At 44.5% G+C, this 21,462-nt stretch overlaps 1 protein-coding gene across 15 annotated transcripts in view; it reads right to left on the bottom strand.

Annotated features, from left to right (window-relative positions):
* Window positions 1–21,462, bottom strand: part of SLC8A3 (solute carrier family 8 member A3) — a 476,729-nt gene that overhangs the window by 15,960 nt on the left and 439,307 nt on the right. For all 15 annotated transcript variants that reach the window (XM_029598768.1, XM_029598770.1, XM_029598769.1 and 12 more), the window contains one exon: window positions 20,146–20,245. In XM_029598768.1, coding sequence (XP_029454628.1) covers window positions 20,146–20,245 — 100 coding nt within the window. The remainder of the gene's footprint in view (window positions 1–20,145; window positions 20,246–21,462) is intronic.

Below are 21,462 nucleotides of genomic sequence, written 5' to 3'. Positions count from 1 at the left end.
TCTGTGCTTGTTGCCAGACTTTGAATTATCCCAGTTACAAGAACTGTCTTGCCTGTCAACTCTCAGACCAAGAACACTGGGTATGCAGTGGTTGTCATAAGAGGAACGTCTCAGTCTATCAGGAATGTTTAAATTGTTTAAATCCTAAACCAGTATGGTGGAAATGCTCCTGTCTTCCGTGTCTGTTACCACCAGGCAAACCCTGCCCCCGTTGTTCTGCTTTAGGATCAGCTGTTCAATTAGAAAAAACAATCAGCTCTCCTAACCGGTATTCTGCTTCTGGCTCCACTAAAACAGACATTTTAGCTGGCAGTTTGTGGATAGAAAAACCCAGGACTTACCTGGCCAAGAAGGCTTCTGTGACACCAGTGCTAGAGCCTCAGGAACAGGTTTCTCTCAAACGGAGAGAGTTGATTAACTCTAGCAGGGCTCTGCTTCCCACAGCTGCTGTTGAGACACTAACGAGCACATTCCCTAGACGTCCTAGAACTGCCTGTGCCTTCTCTAAACTGCTCCTCCAGAAACAAAATAAGGAGCCTCAGAGTTTGGCTCGAGGTATCAAGCCCACAGCAGTGCAACCTGTGTCTTCTATGTGCACTGCTTCTAACCTTGCTGCTCTGCCATCTGAGCCTGTTTCATCACCCCAAGAGGGGGCCGAGCCTGCTGCGTCGCCCCAAGAGGGGGCCGAGCCTGCTGCATCGCCCCAAGAGGGGGCCAAGCCTGCTGCATCACCCCAAGAGGGGGCCAAGCCTGCTGCATCACCCCAAGAGGGGGCCAAGCCTGCTGCATCGCCCCGAGGAGGATCCAAGCCTGCTGCATCGCCCCAAGAGGGGGCCGAGCCTGCTGCATCGCCCCAAGAGGGATCCAAGCCTGCTGCATTGCCCCAAGAGGGGGCCAAGCCTGCTGCATCGCCCCAAGAGGGATCCAAGCCTGCTGCATCGCCCCAAGAGGGGGCCAAGCCTGCTGCATCGCCCCAAGAGGGATCCAAGCCTGCTGCATCGCCCCAAGAGGGGGCCGAGCCTGCTACATCACCCCAAGAGGGGGCCGAGCCTGCTGCATCGCCCCAAGAGGGGTCCAAGCCTGCTGCATCGCCCCAAAAGGGGTCCGAGCCTGCTACATCGCCCCAAGAGGGATCCAAGCCTGCTGCATCACCCCAAGAGGGGGCCGAGCCTGCTACATCACCCCAAGAGGGGGCCAAGCCTGCTGCATCACCCCAAGAGGGGGCCAAGCCTGATGCATCGCCCCAAGAGGGGGCCAAGCCTGCTGCATCGCCCCGAGGAGGATCCAAGCCTGCTGCATCGCCCCAAGAGGGATCCGAGCCTGCTGCATCGCCCCAAGAGGGATCCGAGCCTGCTGCATCACCCCAAGAGGGGGCCGAGCCTGCTGCATCACCCCAAGAGGGGGCCAAGCCTGCTGCATCGCCCCGAGAGGGATCCAAGCCTGCTGCATCACCCCGAGAGGGGTCCGAACCTGCTACAACGCCCGGAGAGGTGTTCGAGCCTGCTTCATCGCCCCGAGAGGGGTCCGAACCTGCTACAATGCCCGGAGAGGTGTTCCAGCCTGCTGTTTCATCCCGAGAGGGGCCCGAGCCTGCTGCACTACCCCGAGACGAGCCTGCTAAACCGGTCCTGCTGCCACCCCCGGAGGGGCTCAAACCGGTACCACTAACAGACTTTCTGACTCAGCCATCTGAGCCTGTTGAATTGCTCCAGCTGTTGCTGCCCTCGGAGGGGTCTGATTTCATTTTTGAGTACCCCCTGCTAAGATGGGACCCAGGAGGAGGGGGAGGCCTTGCGGAGGGGGTACTGTTACAGTTTTGGCTGCAGTGCAACCGCCTCACCACCAGGGGTCCCTCTAGTGCTGGCTCTCCTGACAGGCCCAGGCCATCTCCCCTGTCCACTCTATGTTCTGGGTTGGCCCTTATAACCCTGCCTGACAATTCCCTTGGTGCTTCGGCATCGAGCTCACCTGGGCTCCCTGCTCTAGCCTTGCGCGGCCTTCGGGCCTTTCCTTTCCTTGCCCTGCGTGGCCTTCGGGCCTTTCCTTGCCCTGCGCGGCCTTCGGGCCTTTCCTTGCCTTGCGCGGCCTTCGGGCCTTCTTCCTCGCTTTTTCTTACCTGGCCTACGGGCCTTCTGACCTGCCTGCTCTGCTTATGGTGTGTGGCCTACGGGCCTTCTGTGTGTGTGTGTGTGGCCTACGGGCCTTCTGACCTGCCTGCTCTGCTTACGGTGTGTGGCCTACGGGCCTTCTGTGTGTGTGTGGGTGCTGACCTGCCTTGCCCTGACTACGGTGTGTGGCCTACGGGCCTTCCGTGTGTATGTGTGGCCTACGGGCCTTCTGACCTGCCTGCTCTGCTTTCGGTGTGTGGCCTACGGGCCTTCTGTGTGTGTGTGTGTGGCCTACGGGCCTTCTGACCTGCCTTGCCCTTCTTACGGTGTGTGGCCTACGGGTCTTCTGTGTGTGTGTGGCCTACGGGCCTTCTCTGCCTTGCCTTGCTTACTGTGTGTGGCCTACGGGCCTTCTGTGTGTGTGTGGCCTACGGGCCTTCTGACCTGCCTTGCCCTGACCCAGCCTGAACCCAGACACTGCTACTTGCCGCCTGCCCTGACCCAGCCTGAACCCAGACACTGCTACTTGCCGCCTGCCCTGACCCAGCCTGAACCGAGACACTGCTACTTGCTGCCTGCCCTGACCCAGCCTGGACCCAGACACTGTTTATAGCCTTTCCTGTCTCTCTCCACCTGGAGCCACCCTGCTGGGTGGTGTTCATGACTCCTGACCGGAGCCCAAGCGTAACAATATGAAGGAGAGTAAAGCATTGTATCTCTCCTTCTCCCCAATTATATATAACTTTATTAGTAATATCCCCACATTTATGTCAATTACGTACGATACTGTATTGTTCTGTTCTTTTTGCTTTTAAATTTTCACTTATTTATGATGGTACAAAACAGTGAAGGAAGATATAATTAAAAAACAATGAGCAAGACCCCTCAACTTGCTGCAAAAATTGCACATAAAGATTCCCTCCATTTTAAATGTTCTTACTTATTAAGCACTAATTGGTCAATAATAGTTGACTGAAAGTTATTCATAATTGAAAGATGTCTTCTGCAGAAATTAATTCAGTTTTCTAAGGCACAGCCTCAGGCGACTTTAATATAGATACACTGAGTAGGCAGATCAACCACAATCAACCTAACAAGGTGCAAAAATACTTGCATTTCATGAATTAACTAGACTAAGAAGATTAATATATTTAAGAGCCTGAAATAATAAATGAAGGAAAAATGTGATTTAATGTTATGCATGCACTGATTAATTCATAAATTTAATATTAGTGCATACACCATACATAATATGAGGGCAGAAATTTTATATATATTATGGGGACAGTTTTCATTAAGCTGCCTAGCATTAAAATAGTGTGGGTACTTTTGTATCTGTGTAAGGTATTGTGAATTTTTGAAAGAGAAATTAGCCAGGTAGTTTCTCTTTGCAAATTTACTAACACTTAGAAAAATCCTTGCTATTTCTGCATATGGGCTTATGCAGGGGAATCTATGCGTGTCTACTGAAATATTCAGTAGATATCTAGTTTTCTTCTTGACTAAGTTCTGACCCTGGTAATACCTACAATTAGGGCCTGATTTTCTAAGACTTTTCTCCCATTCTGAGTTTATGAGAAAGATGTTTAGTGAATCATATCCTTACAGTGGCTAAATCTAGCCATTTAATGAACTAGGAAGCTAGATTTGAGTGTTCTGTGCAGGGCAGGGCAGTTTTTACATAAAAGGTCTAGCCATTTATTGCCATGATTAGGTGGCTGAATCCCTTTGGACAAATGCCTTCCACAATACCAGACAAGTGGTACCACATAAGTGTCAGAAATCATTCCAAACAATCTGTTTTTCTATAAGTTGTTGTGGGTGAAAAGTGAGTACTAACGAACACAGAAACAGTCAGACACTGTCATGATGATAGTAACATTACTGCTGTATAAGTACTACTAGTGGCAAAATGAATTGCAGCATCACAGATGAAAAAAAACCCCAAAAATGGCTCTGGAGTCCAGCAAATAAAAACTGGATCTGGAATATCCACAGCTACTAATATGGCAGCAGGTGCTTTTCTACCGACTGTGCTGCTCTCCAAGCCACCATCATCATGATCATTATGAGTAACAGTCTTATACTGTTGCAGGCAGCAGATGTGTCCCTCTTGCCAATTAAAAGTAAAAAAATGAATAGGAGAAAGAAGGTTATTATGCTAATAATGACTTCACTCTTAGGAAATTGAAACAGGATCTTACTATCTGGCCCTGCAGGGGACAAAAAGAGTCACCACTAGCATTGCAACCTAGACAGTAGAAAGCAGATCTTGCCCTCAATTAATTGTTCTGCCTACTAATCTGGAACTACTTGTCATAAATCTGACAGTCCTAGCGCTATGTTGTCAAAACCTGTGAGGTTTTGTTGTAGGCACAGCAGGTGCAGACAGGTAAACAGCCACGTTTAGGGGAACAGATGGTAAAAAGTGAAAGATCAGTCTATTGCTGCCGCTGCTATGGATACTGATGATGACACTGTCATTGCTAATTCAGTCAGGGACACCAGTCTAACAATGAGGTAGAAGACAGAGACCTAGGAACTCCATCAGTAATAGAAAATAAAGAAAACTAGAAAATCTTTCTTTCATAATATAAGCAGATCATTTTTATTTCTTACATACCTTTCCAGTAACAAGTACAATAAACAACCTTAATGAAAACATTATGAATCAACTGCACATAAAACATTACAATCAAAACTAATACATCAAGAAATAAAATCAGTAAGAGGGCAATTTTCAAAGCCATTTCCACACATAACAGAGTGTTTTACATGCCAAAATGGGGTCTTTGAAAATTGTCTACCCTGTTGTTGCATTCCATAAGTATGTGCGTTACTTTATGTACCAATAGGAGAGGCATTCCCAGGTGCAGGGCTTTTAATAGTTCACATGTATTATTGAAGTTTCAAAAGTATGCCTGTATAGTTTCCTGGAAAAAGGAGCAGCAAAAAATAGCACATGCAGGTCTGTGTGCTATAATTTTTCTGACTCAGCCTCTGTGCACAATTTAAAAATTGCCCCCTAAATAAATAACAAAACCTAAATATAATAACACTAAGGGGTACATTTTAAAAAAAAGCGCGAGCGCGTACTTTTGTTCGCGCACCAGGTGCAAACCAAATTTCGCCGGATTTCAATAGATATCCAGGGTCAGCACGCACAAGGGGGTGCACATTTGTGCACCTTGCGCGCGCCGAGCCCTGCGCCGAGTCCTGTGCGCGCTGTCCGTTCCCTCCGAGGTCGCTCCAAAATCGGAGCGGCCTCGGAGGGAACTTTCCTTCCACCTCCCCCCACCTTCCCCTCCCTTCCCCTACCTAACCCACCCCCCCAGCCCTATCTAAACCCCTCCCCACCTTTATCGCAAAAGTTATGCCTGCTCGAGGCAGGCATAACTCGTGCGCGCCGATGGCCTACTGGCGCACCATCACCCGACCCGGGGGCTGGTCCAGAGGCCTTGGCCACGCCTCCCGGAACACCCCCGGGCCGGCACCAAGCCCCATGGAACACCCCCCCGGAATGCCCCGAAAGTCACGCCGCCCCCCAACACGCCCCCCCCTAGCAAAGCCCCGGGACTTACGCTCGTCCCGGGGCTTGTGCGTGCCGCCGAGCCTATGCAAAATAGGCTAGGCGTGCGCAGGGTTTTTTTTTTTTTAAGGGTTACGCGCGTAACTTATGCGCGTAACCCTTTTAAAAGCTGCCCCTAAATGTATGCATTTATTTGTAACATCAATTTATATATTGCCTTTTCTACGATCAACCCAAGGTGATTTATAAAAGTATAATAGATCAAAATAACCTACACATAAATCACTTCAAAATATATAACTAAAATCATACCCATTTAAAAACCCAACATCCATATAACAAACAACCTAATATTCAACAAATATTGTCCCCTAGGCCTATTTCACAAAACTTCTAAAGGCCTCATCTTTTCATAAGCCAGTTTTTAAAACAAAACAAAAAAACTGTGTAGACCTACAACAGACCACTGTGTAATCCCTACTATGGTATTTATTTATTTATTTAACAGTTTTTCTATACCGACATTAAAATGCACATCATATCGGTTTACATTATAACAATGAAAGTAATGGAAATGGAAAGTTACAATGAACAGGGGAAGGGGTAACAGGACAACCAATAAATAGAAAGAGTAAGTAAGGCAGAGGCGAGTTTAACAGTGTAGTATAAATGAGTGATAAAACTAATGGAACAAGAATATTTACAAAAAGTAGTGAAGGCATAAAATTACATAATTACAGTATTCAGCAAAAAATTCTTTGGATCAATGAAGGTTACATCTGTAGAGTGCGGGTAGGCAGGAATGGGCAGGAGGCGGTGAGAAGCTTTGTCTGGGAAGGCTTGGTGAAAAAGCCAAGTGGTACATAAAATATAACCAGTTGCTGGGTGGTCAAACATTTCACTGTTCACTGGGGTTCTTTGAAAGTGTCTAGGACAGTGGCTCTCAACCTTTTTTCTATTAGGACACACCTGACAGATGATGCTCACATGCATGACACCCTGAACACAAGTGGCTAAATGTAAGCATATAAAGGTGAATTTTAAAAGCCCGGTGCACACATCAATTGGGGGATGTGTGCACAACTTGGGGTGGCGCATGTTGACTGAATTTTAAAAGCTGACCAGATAAGCGTGTATCTCCCGCTGTGTGCACATCTCAAATGTTTTCAAAAAGGGGCAGAGCATGGGTGTGGTACAGGCAGGGGCATGGACAGTTCGGGGACATGGCCAAGAGATGGAAGTATAAATACTAGAGATGTGAATCATTTTCCATATCGTCTTAACGATAGAAATCGTGTGGCAGGAGAAGAAAATCGTGTTTGGCACGATTATTTCGTTGAAAAATCGTTTTTTCCGATTAGTGCGCACTAACTCCCCGTTAGTGCGCACTAACTCCCCGTTAGTGCGCACTAACTCCCCGTTAGTGCGCACTAACTCGAGTTAGTGCGCACTAACTCAAAATGATACAAATAGACACTTTCCAGGTCACTGAAGGTCAGTTAGGAATGAATGTGTGTTCCTATTGGCTGGCAGCCCTCTTATCTATTGATGTTACCAAGGTTACCACTGAGGTGATGGTTGGGGGGATGGGAAATGGAACTGGAAACTCATGAACACCAACAGAAAATGAAACAAAGTGTTCACACTTCCCAGGTCAGTAAAGGTCACTTAGGAATGAATATGTATTCCTATTGGCTGGCTGTGCTCTTATCTATTGATGTTACCAAGGTTACCACTGAGGTAATGGTTGGGGGGATGTGAAATGGAAACAGTTGGAAGCTTGACATGTGATGATCAGCACTCATGTGACTAGAACTTCTTTGTTTATTATTTTTGTTAGCAGACACGTGCATGTTGAATTTGCCAATCACTGTGCATTTTAGAAAGGTGGTCCTGGCTGGAACTGTACACAGTTCAAATATATGTAATTGATTGTTGGTAAGTGTATTTTTTAAGTAGCCACACTGGCACAAGTATGTTTACTTTTCCTCCTACTTAACTCACTAGCTCAGCTTTGTAAGAAGGGCTTCTCTGCTTGAGTGAGGGTCAGGCAGCTCCCCCCTGTCTGTGACGCCAGCCTCTCACTAGTAATGCAGGGAGGGAGCTGTCTCAGACTTCACCATCCTCCTCCCCCCCCCCCCCCCCCCCCTCACCCACACACCATTCACTAGCTGGGACATGGGGGAAGTCAGGAGTGAGGGTCAGGCAGCTCCCCCCTGTCTGTGAAGCCAGCCTCTCACTAGTAATGCAGGGAGGGAGCTGTCTCAGACTTCACCATCCTCCCCCCCCCCTCACCCACACACCATTCACTAGCTGGGACATGGGGGAAGTCAGGAGTGAGGGTCAGGCAGCTCCCCCCTGTCTGTGAAGCCAGCCTCTCACTAGTAATGCAGGGAGGGAGCTGTCTCAGACTTCACCATCCTCCCCCCCCCACTCACCCACACACCATTCACTAGCTGGGACATGGGGGAAGTCAGGAGTGAGGGTCAGGCAGCTCCCCCCTGTCTGTGAAGCCAGCCTCTCACTAGTAATGCAGGGAGGGAGCTGTCTCAGACTTCACCATCCTCCTCCCCCCCCCCTCACCCACACACCATTCACTAGCTGGGACATGGGGGAAGTCAGGAGTGAGGGTCAGGCAGCTCCCCCCTGTCTGTGAAGCCAGCCTCTCACTAGTAATGCAGGGAGGGAGCTGTCTCAGACTTCACCATCCTCCCCCCCCCCCCCCCTCACCCACACACCATTCACTAGCTGGGACATGGGGGAAGTCAGGAGTGAGGGTCAGGCAGCTCCCCCCTGTCTGTGAAGCCAGCCTCTCACTAGTAATGCAGGGAGGGAGCTGTCTCAGACTTCACCATCCTCCCCCCCCCCCCCTCCCCCACACCCCATTCACTAGCTGGGACATGGGGGAAGTCAGGAGTGAGGGTCAGGCAGCTCCCCCCTGTCTGTGAAGCCAGCCTCTCACTAGTAATGCAGGGAGGGAGCTGTCTCAGACTGGTATCAGGGTTAGGGCACTGTGTGCAGGAAGATCACAACACTCCTGGTATTAATAGGGATAGGGCACTGTAAGAGATGACTGTAGTAGATTGAATAAAGATCTGATGTTTCTGCTCTCCTCACACCAAACAAAAACAACACACAAGCAGAGAAGCCCTTCTTACAAAGCTGAGCTAGTGAGTTAAGTAGGAGGAAAAGTAAACATACTTGTGCCAGTGTGGCTACTTAAAAAATACACTTACCAACAATCAATTACATATATTTGAACTGTGTACAGTTCCAGCCAGGACCACCTTTCTAAAATGCACAGTGATTGGCAAATTCAACATGCACTAGCATTTCAGGTGCCTGCTAACAAAAATAATAAACAAACAAGTTCTAGTCACGTGAGTGCTGATCATTACATTACTTTTTTTGTCAAGCTTCCAACTGTTTCCATTTCACATCCCCCCAACCATTACCTCAGTGTTAGCCTTGGTAACATCAATAGATAAGAGCACAGCCAGCCAATAGGAATACATACATACATATTCATTCCTAAGTGACCTTTACTGACCTGGGAAGTGTGAACACTTTGTTTCATTTTCTGTTGGTGTTCGTTAGTTTCCAGTTCCATTTCCCATCCCCCCCAACCATCACCTCAGTGGTAACCTTGGTAACATCAATAGATAAGAGGGCAGCCAGCCAATAGGAACACATATTCATTCCTAACTGACCTTCAGTGACCTGGAAAGTGTTTATTTGTATCATTTTCAGTTAGTGCGCACTAAATCGAGTTAGTGCGCACTAACGGGGAGTTAGTGCGCACTAACTCCCGTTAGTGCGCACTAACACGATTTAACGATTTTTAACGATAAATCGTTAGAATTTCTATTGTATCGTGTTCTATAACGATTTAAGACGATATTAACATTATCGGACGATAATTTTAATCGTTGAAAAACAATTCACATCCCTAATAAATACTTATGCGACTAGATATACGCCCAGGTCTAGTGGCATGTAAGTCTACTTCTGCTAGGGTGTAAGTTAAAAAATATACAGAAAGAGCCATGGGTTTAAAGGGTCTGGGGTAACTGGGAGGAGTGTAGGCTATCAGGCACTGACATTTACGGGACTAGATTACTGTAACGCAATGTTGCTGGGTTTGCCAAAAAGTACTTTACGGCCTTTGCAGATTTTACAAAATACTGCTGCACGTATATTAACAAATACAAGAAAGAGGGACCATATTACTCCGATTTTGAGAGAACTACATTGGCTCCGATTGAACAGAGGATAATTTTTAAAGTTTTATGATTCATTCACAAGATTCTGTATGGAGAAAGGACAGACTGGCTGAACGCAGCAATAAGATTACACGTACCACAACGTAATTTGAGATCAAACAAAGGTCTCCTCGTGATCGCGAATATTAAATCTGCCCATTTATGTGAAGTTAGGGAGCGAGCGCTATCAATTGCGGGCCCTAAATACTGGAATGAAATGCCCACTGACCTGAGATTACAGCAAGACAAGAAGAAATTTAGGAAAGATCTGAAAACATGGTTATTCCATCGAGCATTTGATGCAGAATAAATGGTAGCGGTCCCATGTAAGCAATTGGAATCTCTTTGAGGGCTTCTCCTTTTATCTTATCTATCTTTACTTTTTAATTTGTTTTTAGCTTTATCTGTAATTTATAATTTTTATATACTCTTGGGATTTTATAATTCATATTTAGATGGCAATTTTAGAACTTTTATTTCTATTATAAATAATTATTGTTTTTAGTGATTTTTATATTTATGAGAAATTGTAATTTTTTTCCTTTCTCTTTATGTTAATTGATGCATAGAATGTGAACCATAGAGATGGACTTTTGTCTAATCAACGGTATATAAAAACTGTTTAAATAAAATAAATAAATAAAAAATATCAAACCAGGAGAGCTTAAGACTTGCCATACTGGGTCAGACCAAGGGTCCATCAAGCTCAGTATCCGGTTTCCAACAGTGACCAATCCAAGTCACAAGTACTTGGCAGGATCCCAAGTAGAGGTAGATAGATTCTAAGCTGCTTATCCCAAGAATAAGCAATGGGTTTCTGCAACTCCACCTTAATAATGGTTAATGGATTTTTCTTCCTGGAACGTTCAAGCCTTTTTAAAATAGCTTTCACCACAACCTCTGGCAACGAATTCCAAAGTTTAATTGTGTGTTCAGAAAAAAACATTTTCTCTTATTAGTTTTAAATGTATCAACTGATTAATGTTTATTTCTTCCAGTTCTCTCATTATTTTATAGACCTCTATCATATCTCCCCTTAGCCATCTCTTCTCCAAGCTAAAGAGTGCTAACCTCTTTAGCCTTTCTTCATAGAGGAATTGTTTGATCCCCTTTATCATCTTGGTCGCACTTCTCTGTACCTTTTCTAATTCTGCTAATCTTTTTCTTGAGATGTGGTGACCTGAACTGATTACAATACTCACGATGAGGTCGCACTATGAAGAGACACAGAGGCATTATGATATTCTCTGTTTTGATCTCCATTCCTTTCCTAATAATCCCTAGCATTTTTTCATTGATGACACCTAGATCCTTTTCCTGAGTAGTGACTCCTAATGTGGAACCTTGCATTATGTAGCTATAATTTGGGTTACTTTTCCCTAAGTGCATCACTTTGCACTTGTCCACATTAAATTTCATTTGCCATTTGCATTCCAGTCTCCCAGTTTTGCAATTTCTCACAATCCTCTTGCAATTTAACAATTTTGAATAATTTTGTGTCATCTGCAAATTTGATTACCTTGTTGTTCCCATTTCCAGGTCATTTATAAATAAATTAAAAAGTAGTGGTCCCAGAACAGATCTCTGGGGCACTCCACTATTCATCTTTCACCATTGGGACAATTCACCACTTAGCCCTACTCACTGTTTCCTATCTTTTAACCAGTTGGCAATCCACAATAGGACACTGCCACCTATCCCATGACTTTTTAATTTCCTAACAAGTCTCTCATAAGGGACTTTGTCAAATGCTTTCTGGAAATCCAGATACACCATATCAGTTGGCTGACCTTTATCCACATGTTTATTTACACCCTCAAAAAAAGTAGCAAATTTGTGAGGCAAGACTTCCCTTGGCTAAATCCATGTTGGCTTTGACCTATTAAACTATGCTTATCTATATGTTCAGTAATGTTGTTCTTTATGATAGTTTCTACCATTTTGCCTAGCACAAACGTCAGACTCACTGGTCTGTAATTTCCTGGATCGCCCCTTGATCCCTTTTTAAAAATCGGCGTTACACTGGTAACCCTCCAGTTTTCAGGTACCATAGATGATGTTATTGATAGTTTACAAATTTCCAATAGCAGATCCGCAATTTCATTTCTCAGTTCTTTTGGCACTTTGGGATGTATACAATCTGGTCCAGGTGATTTGCTACTCTTGGAGGACCTAGCTGTTAACTGGCCGAACTGGTGAATGAACTGATGAAACTGGCAATGGCGTGGACATGTGCCCCTTTTAAAATTCTCTGACTTACAAGGTAGAAGCGGGATTTACATGCATAGGTGCGAACATATGTGCGTAGTCAAGCTACTTTATAACATGCGTGCATATACGCGTGTAAGTTATACAATGGCTGTGTATCTTGGCGCGCGCCAATGTACATGTACCAGTTTGAAAGTTACCGTCATACTCTGCATCCACAGGAAACCCCCAACTGCCAACAATGGGTGCAGAGCAGAATCAAGATATTTCCCTGTATAGCTCAACCATATTAAAAAAAGATATCTGATTCTGCTTTCATCTCAGTAACAGCAACACAAATTCCCTCTACTACCAGGCTCTTTACAAAATAATACAAAACCTAAAAAAGAAAACACTTAGCACATGTGTAGCAAACCTTCAAGTACTTAAACAGTAATAGCCCTATCTATGAACTGGCAACAATATCATATTGAGAAAACAAACCAAATAATCCCTACTTGCTAATAAAGGATGTCACCTCAGTTACACACACAGAACACAGACAGACTGACCTTCACCAAATACAGATTAAAAGACCACAAATTACAAATGCAGAGACTAAAAGCCACTCTGCCTTCAGTACAAAACTGAATTAGAAACGGAAATACATTTCCTCTTACACTAAGCAAAGTACAAAGACAGAAGAAATGCACATTCCCAAAACTGACATATTATGGCTTTTGTGCCCCTGTCACTCCCCCTCCATGCCCCCTTACTTCTTCCAGTTACTCCCTTTCAATCATCCCCTCACATGCCCCTGTCCAGCTTTCCCCACACCCTCCAGCATCCTGTTTCCCATGCTCCCTCCCTCCTCGCTCAACTCTCACTGCCATTTCCCTCTCCCCCTCCCTGCCCAGCAAACCCCTGACCACATCTCGCTTACCCTATCCTGCTCAGCATCCCTGACCTCCCCTCTCCCCATCTCTATTTCTCCCCCCTGTACAGCAGCACTACACTTCCATCACTCCTGCCCAGCAATTCCAGTCTCCTTTATCTCATCCCTTCCTACCCAGTAGACACCTGATTCCCTATCTCCCCACACCATCCTACCCAACATACTCTTGAACTCCTCCCACCTCCTTCCCTCCACCTGACAGCACCCAGACCCCTCTCTCTTCCCCACTCCTCCCCCTCCCCAACAGCAGTACACCCCTTCTCTCTTCCCTATCCCTCCCCTTGCCTTACAGCATCCACACCCCTCTCCTTCATGCCCAGCAATCTGCTCAGACCCACTTTCCACTTACCCCACTCAGCAAACTCATGATCCCCTTTCTCCCCCACTGCTCCCTTCCTAGTAGTATCCACATTTCTCCCCTCCTTCTGCTTTGCAGCCAGCAAAAAATCTTCAGTACGGTCCAGAGTCTCTTTCTCCTTACCAACAGCAGATGATAGCAAAAAGCTTTGAGGAGAGGAGGAAGAGGAGGATGCAGTGGTAACAGTGGATCTGTGGGTGTAAAGCATGCATCTCTCTTCCTCCTGCTCTTGCTGTCTGTCACTTCTGGGTCCCATGGTGTGAATACAGCATCAGCAGCCTCATGCCCAGGCCTGGCGGGGGAGATAGAGTTGGTATCCTGCTGATCCTAAACAAGCAGGAGTTGGGTGAAGGAGAAGAGAACAGCCTCCTACTGGACCAGGAAGAGCAGCCTCCTGTCATGTCCAATAAAGGAGAAGTCAGTCAATTCCTGCCCAGACTGATGAGGAGAGAAAACAATCTCTGCTGGCCCTGCAACACACCTACCGGGACCTTTTGACACACTAATGCAGAGGTGGCCAGCTCAGGTTCTTGAGAGCTACAAACTGGGCAGTTTTTCAGGATATCCATAATGAATATGCATGCAAATCTATCTCATATATATTCACTGTGGATATCCTGAAAACCTGGCTTGTTTGTGGCTCTCGAGGACTGGAGCTGGCCAACCCTGCACTAGTGTGTCCTGACACATCTGTTGAGAACCACTGGTCTAGCAAATGATGTAGTGGATCAAGATCAGAGCTTGGTCTTTACTAGAAAGAGAAACTTTCCCTCTGTGGTTGAACTCCCCTCCCCACCCTTAAGTGAAATGGCTTCTTCAGGCTGACCCTAGTTTATGGACACTTCTACCTCAGGCGAACCCATTCCCTGGAACAAAGAGCTCAGTCCACACTTTGGATTGATGGTTCCAATAATGCCAAAATATATTAAACACAATGGGGTTTCATAACAAGTTCAGTTTCCACAGGCTTCCACACTAAATAGGCAGTGAGTAGCAAAACCAAAATAACATTACCAGCACAATAGATCCTTCAACAAAAATATAATTAATTTCAGACAAAATCCTGCCAGTTCATCTGAAGGAAGATCAGAGGCTGAGAAAAATGATGAGCCTTCAATAGGCAGACTGTTCTCTCTGTTGACCCCATGATTCTTCCCTGGGGCTCTTCTAAAAAGATGTTAGGCCTTAAAACTAGGAATAGAATTTTATTATTACTCTCTCTATGGAAAAATGTTGCCTTCACTGGTTTCTGCACCAGGGAGCACAAACAGATAGAAAGCAGACAGAACAAAACTGAAAAAAGGGGCATGTGCTCACTCCAAATCTCAGCCTTTATACCTTTGGATGTCACTGTTGACATCATCAAGGCTTAGAGCAACTTCAGCTCTTGAGTGCTTCAAACAGGTTTGGGTTTTCAGGATATCCACAATGAATATGCATGAGATAGGTTTTCATGCATTGCCTTTACTGTATGCAAATACATGTCACGCATTTTCATTGTGGATGTGGACATCCAGACCTGTTTGCAGGATTCAAGGACTGGAGTTGCCTACCCCTGGCTTAGAGGCAGAAACCCAAGAGACCTATTCTACTACGCAAAGAAATAAAGCCAATCATTTTATATAGGTAGAGGTTTAGTAAGGTTTCCATAGAGCTTATGCATGGACCATTTGTCACTAACATCGGACAGTTAAGACAGCCTTAACACCAGGCGTCGCGCGCCAAAGGCGCGCGACAAAAGTGCTCTCCCCTTTATGCACCCCTTCGTGCAAACCTTTGTGTATATGTAAAAATTTATTTTTATGTTTCCTTTGTTAACTAAGCTGTTTCATTGTATTCGACTAAGGAATTTTTTCCTGCTTTTTCTGTTTCACTGTAAACCGGCATGATTTGCATTTAATGCAAGAATGTCGGTATATAAAAGTTAAAAATAAATAAATAAATAAATAAATAATGCCACAACTATATGATCTGGAGATTCTTAATTACATCTTTACATCAGCACATCCCTTAAACCATTATCGGAGTACATGTCTTAGAAAAGTCATGCTTTAACATGCTTTCTAAACTGCAAATGTTCCTTCAATTGCTATTACCTGTCGGACAATTAATCATACAACAATATAAAGCATCAAATAAATAACAGCATAAATAAGTGTTCCTACACTGCTAGAACATAATTATTAAAATTTATAATACATAAAATCTATCAGCAGTTAAAAACCTTACAAAAATTGCAATTTCTGGACAATCTTATTTGCTTGCTTGAAGAGTGGTTCAATACAGGAAGACAATTAAATATTATTAATCCTCTGTGAAGGACTTTATTATTGTTCCAAAAATAGTCAACTCAGCTGCAGCTCTTCCAGAACACAGCGACTAGGTTAATTGGAGACCTTAAAATGAATGGTCATGTGAATCCGAAGCTTCGAGAGCTACACTGGCTCCCAGTGCATCACCATTTTCAGCTTAAGTTGTTAGTCTTGCTTTTCAAGAATTTTCACAATCAGACACCTCAATATTTGTTGAGGAAAATTGAGAAATGTGTTCTGAATCAGTCACTCATTCTTCTTGGTTGGGGCTATTGGTGGTACCTTCATATAAAAAAAGTTAAATTAGAGAAGCACCGCTCCTGGATATTCTCAGTTGTGGCTCCATAAATTTGGAATTTATTTCCTCCAGAACTGATAGAAATGAAGGATTTATTAGATTTTTGAAGATTATTGAAAACATTGAGGTCCATATTCAAAAGCATTTAGCCGGATAACTCAAAAACGTTAGGGGTGTTCTAGGGGTGTAACTGGGAGGAGCTGAGTTAGCCAGCTAAGTTATCTGGTTAACTCCAATATTCAGACTTAGCCGACTAAGTCTGGTCAGGCCAAAGAGCTGTCCTAAAGTTAGCCGGATAAAGTTTTGACAATCAAATTCAATTCCCTGCGCCCCCCCCCCCCAATGACTTAACACAAAGCTCTGGAACAATTTAAAACAGCTGCCAAAATAAGTGAGATTCTTGCTCAAATATATGGCCTCATAAGTCTCTGTGGCCTTGTTCCATCGCCGACCTGCCAGCATTGACCCCGTTGGTTTCTGGGAGGTTGAGGCCTGCCACTACTAACCTGGCTACCCCAAGGCCTGCAGTATCCCGAGGTTGAGCTTTATTTCTCCACCTTTTCTTTTGTCCCTATCACTTCTCTTCTTGCTGATGCTCTTGAGAGAGAGAAGGGTAGGTTCAGAGATGATTTTTCTGCCGGGTCACCTCAGCTCACAGACCTGTAACCTTTTGTCGCTATCCTGGAGCCTCTTTGAACTTGTTTCTCTTTCTCCACTGCAGCTGGAGTGAAAAGTAGAGGCTGGTACTGGCCAAGCACAGGTACATTTTTTTTTTTTAAAGAAAAATTACCACTGGGTGTGTTGCTTATAACATTTCCACTGCTCACAGATGGCTTATCAAATTTTCTCTAGTGGAACAGATGTTCATTGGCAAAATATTTTTGTCTCACTCTGTGATTCTTAATTCCTATCCCTTAAAACATTCTGGAACTGAAGTTTTGTTCCTCTGAAAGAAAACTGCGACTATGAATCCCACAGCATCATGGGAGTTAGCACATCAGTGCCAGTTAAAAATGCTCTAACAAACATGAAGCCTAGCTATCTAGATAGGGCTAAACTATTTAGTTAGAATTTATTGGTTAGGAAAATAACTTGAGCCTTCTTTAAGGCATTTCAGTATTTAGCTAAAGAAATGTCAGATCTATTAGTAACAATGTGTCACCTTCATTAAAATCATCCATTGTACCACCTGAAGACTGGAGGGTGGCTAATGTAACCCCAATATTTAAAAAGGGCTCCAGGGGCGATCTGGGAAACTACAGACCAGTTAGCCTGACTTCAGTGCCAGGAAAAGTAGTGGAAAGTGATCTATAGAACAAAATCACAGAACATTTATTTATTTAAGATTTTTATATACCGGCATTAGTGTGCAAACATCATACCGGTTTACATTACAACTGAAAGATTGAAAGTACAATGAACAGGGGTAGGGGGAGGGGAGATAATAACTGAGAATAAATACAGAAGTACAGAAAGTGCAAAACACAGTAGCAGTAAACGTTAAACAATAAAGCTATATGCAAAGATGAACTTATATACAGGGGATAATGGGGGAATTGAGTACACGGGTCTTGAGAAATTGCAGGGCGGTTTCTAAACTTGATGGAGAAGACCTTATTAGATGCATATATATGCAAGTGTAAAGGGTGGGAGGATAAGAGAGCAGACTATTCAGGGTAAGCTTGTCGGAATAGCCAGGTCTTTAGTTTCTTTCTGAATTTAGAGTAACACGGTTCGAGTCTGAGTGTAGTCGGGAGGGAGTTCCATTGTTTGGGGCCTGCAATGGAGATGGCGCGGTCCCTAGTGGCGGAGAGGTGGGCTCTTTTAAGGGGCGGTATTGTTAGAGTTCCTTTGTTGTTTGATCTGGTGGGTCGATCCGAGCGTGTGAGGCAGAATGGTTCGTCAAGCCAGTTGGAGTTGTGGGAGTGGATGGATTTGTGTATTATGGATAGGGTTTTAAAGAGAATGCGGGATGCTATGGGAAGCCATTGGAGGTTTTTGAGTATTGGGGTGATGTGATCGGATTTCCTTGTGTTTGTGATGACCCTGGCAACAGCATTTTGGAACATTTGTAGGGGTTTAATGGTGAAGGAGGGTAGTCCAAGGAAGAGGGTGTTACAGTAGTCGAGCTTTGAGGATAGGGTAGCTTGGATAACAGTCCGGAAATCGTGATGGTGGAGGAAGGGTCTAAGTTTCTTTAGGACATTAAGTTTGAAAAAGCCCTCTTTGAGGATGAGGCTGATATATTTTTTTAGATTCAATTATTGGACTAATGCTACACCAAGGTCTCTTACATAGGGTTGGGAAGATATAGTGTTGAAGGCTGGGTCATATATAGAAAGGCATGGTTTAATGGAACATGCTGGGCTTCATGGACCCTTGATCTGACCCAGTATGGCAATTTCTTATGTTCTAGGTCTAAAATGAAATCCTGTAGCCTTAAGGCTCTCTCATTCTGTGTCCATTCTTATATGGTGTCACTGAGGACTGTGACGGACATTAAACGGCGCCAGAACACCGGGTGCCTGCGCATAGGGATGCCACACACCATCACCAGTGGGCTCCCTGAACTAACTGTGATGAGAAAGACAGAAAGAAAGAAAATAAGGTGAAAGAATCCATCTGGAACTGAGAGGGGAGGGGCGGTGTGTGATCCTTGATTGGGAGACCCGCCCCCTCTGATGTCACTGAGGACTGTGACGGACGTTAAATGGCGCCAGAACACCAGGCGTCGCGCGCTGAAGGGGCGCGAAAAAGGGGCACTCCCCTTTGTGCATCCCTTCGTGCATCCCATAGCCATTCCCCATGTTCTTTTATATCCCTTGTTAACAATCCCCATTTTTAAATGTTTAATGTATTTGACAAAGGTAACGCATAAGTTCCTGCAAATTTTGTTTAAATGTAAACCGATGTGATATGTAAAATCGAACATGGTATATAAAAGTAAATAAATAAATAAATGGAGTGCAAAGAGACAGAGGAAGTACTCTTTGGATCTGACACCAGCTCTTCGGCAAACCCTAATAACTTCTGTGCTGGAATTCCAAACTAGAATCTAGCAATATTGTAAATGGCAAAGACATCCATGCTTTTAAAATTCTTATTGCTTTTTAATATTTTTTTAGTCCTTCTTTCCTTAAAACAGAAAGACTGCAAAACCATGAACTGACTGAAGCAAACACAGATGTGGTCTAGCCTATCCCTCAAGTCAAGCAGCCATCTAATAATTCTAATATATGATAGGATGGTGAGGATATATGGTGACCTATTACCAGATAGTTCAAGTCAATCTCATTTTCTAATCTCAGTCAATTGTAATCCAGCTTTTAAAAGCTTTCCAAAAGGAAAGACTTGTACAGGTATAGTTTAAGATTAAAGTTAAACATCTAACTAGATAAACAGGATTGCAAACTGAGAATATGCAAGGATACATATACATGACTAACTCAACTCTTCCATATTAATGCTACCACTATAATTTATCACTTGTAATGCACTACCTGACATACATAGTATTGTACAGGCCCGCATAAGAAACAGGTTCTGCTATGTGGAGCTTACAATCCAGTCACAACACAGACACAAGACAAATAAGTGACTTAAGGAAATATATTTCAGTAGAATTGATTAAGATCAATAAAGCTGTTAATGAAAATCAGAGTAAGACTTAAAAGCTCCCTCCATCAGAAAGGTGGGATTTTAGGAAGGATTTGAATATGGCCAGAGATGGAACATGAATCACCAACTCAGGAAGGCTGTTTTGCGCAGCAAAGTAGAAAGCACATTTGGGAGTTGGCGGTAGAGAAGAAGGTCACAGGGAAGGGCAGATATACTGTAAAATGATGCTACCTGGCTACTTCTAGAGTAAAGACATATTCTATATATTCCTATAGCATTGTCTTTAATTTTAAAATTATAATTTATAAAGATACAGTTCAGGCAATTTTTCTTCCATGTGATAACTTTGAGTTCACCCAATTTTGCAACTATATTGACTGGGGTTCATGGAAGACAAGATACCTAATACTGATTGATTAGCTTGCCCTGGGCTACAGTCAAAGCTGAATCTGTTTGCCCTCCTATAAACACACACTGGTTTCATGTCTGCTTATCCAGTTTCAGCTCCATGTTCTTACCTGCACTGACAGTAATGGCTTCCATGAACTGATCCCGCCATGAATGTGTTCCTACAACCAAAGCGAGGTTTGTCTTCTTGATCAGTTTATCCACTGTGTTCTATCATTCCAATGCAAATGGAAAACAAATACGAAAGGTTAAAACAGAATGCAGCATATATAGAGTACAAAATCAATCAAATAATGTCAAAAGTTAATTATTGCTAAACCTGCAACAGTGCTATGTTAAACAAAGAAGGTATCATAGGATAGCTTCTACCTGATACACAAACTGATCCAGGCATAGGAAACCTCCAGTCCTCATGGACGCCAATCCACTTGGGTTTTCAGAATATCCCTAATGCTGTGATTTCCAATTTGTTTATGTTTTGGAGGACTTGACACTGGGGTCACTTTGTTATGGCACATCACCTTCCCTCTCCTCCCCCATCCCTCCATTCAACACCATCACCATCACCTTCCCTCTCCTCTCCATCTAATATCACCACCTTCCCTCTCCACCCCCACCCCTCCATTCAACATCATCACTTTCTCTTCCCTATTGCTCCATCCTTGCATCATCACTTTCCCTTCCCTCCTCCCTACCGCAACCCCTAGTCTCATCACTTTCCCCTTCTCTCCTTCCCACCCTTTGACATCACCATCTTCCCTATGACATCAACTAGCAACAACACTTCCTTTCCCTCCCAGGACTCAAACATCATCACATCTTCCCATCCCTCCCACTCCCCCTGGTATCACTTTCCCTCCCTGCCCTCCAACCAGCAAGAGGAATCCATTGAGCAGCTTTTTTCCAAGTGCTTCTGCTGTTTCCTCTGCCATCTTCTGTCTAAAGTGCAAACTGCGTAGGGCCAGCAGCAGCTCAGGTGAACTAAGAAAGCTTTGGTCAAGCACTCCCTCTCCCAGCTTACCTATTGGCGGCAGCTCCAGCACAGCGCTCCCTCCTATCAGTGGCAGTAGCTCCAGCACAGTGCTCCATTCTTTAGTGGTATTGGCTCTGGGCCGGCACCTCCTGGACCTTGTGCTGGCAGGATTTTGCTGCCCCCAAAATTCTGGCACTCTAGGCAACTGTCTAGTTTGCCTAATGGAAGCACTGGCCCTAGCCAGCAAGTCTTATGAAACTATAGGGTTCCACACGGTTCTGACTTCAGAAGGAGGGTGGCAGAGGAAGAGGCAGCAGGAGGCAAGGAGCGCAGATCATTGACGCTCCCTGCTGGTGGGAGGCCATGGCACAAGGGACTCAGGGGCAGGGTATGGAGGAGAGACGGCTATGACCTTCTTCCCTCTACAGGCAGGCAAAATTTTGTGGCACAACTG

The sequence above is a fragment of the Rhinatrema bivittatum genome, chromosome 4 (assembly GCF_901001135.1).
Source record: "Rhinatrema bivittatum chromosome 4, aRhiBiv1.1, whole genome shotgun sequence".
NCBI classification, from domain to species: Eukaryota; Metazoa; Chordata; class Amphibia; order Gymnophiona; family Rhinatrematidae; genus Rhinatrema; species Rhinatrema bivittatum.
This window is presented reverse-complemented; position numbering and strand designations above follow the sequence as displayed.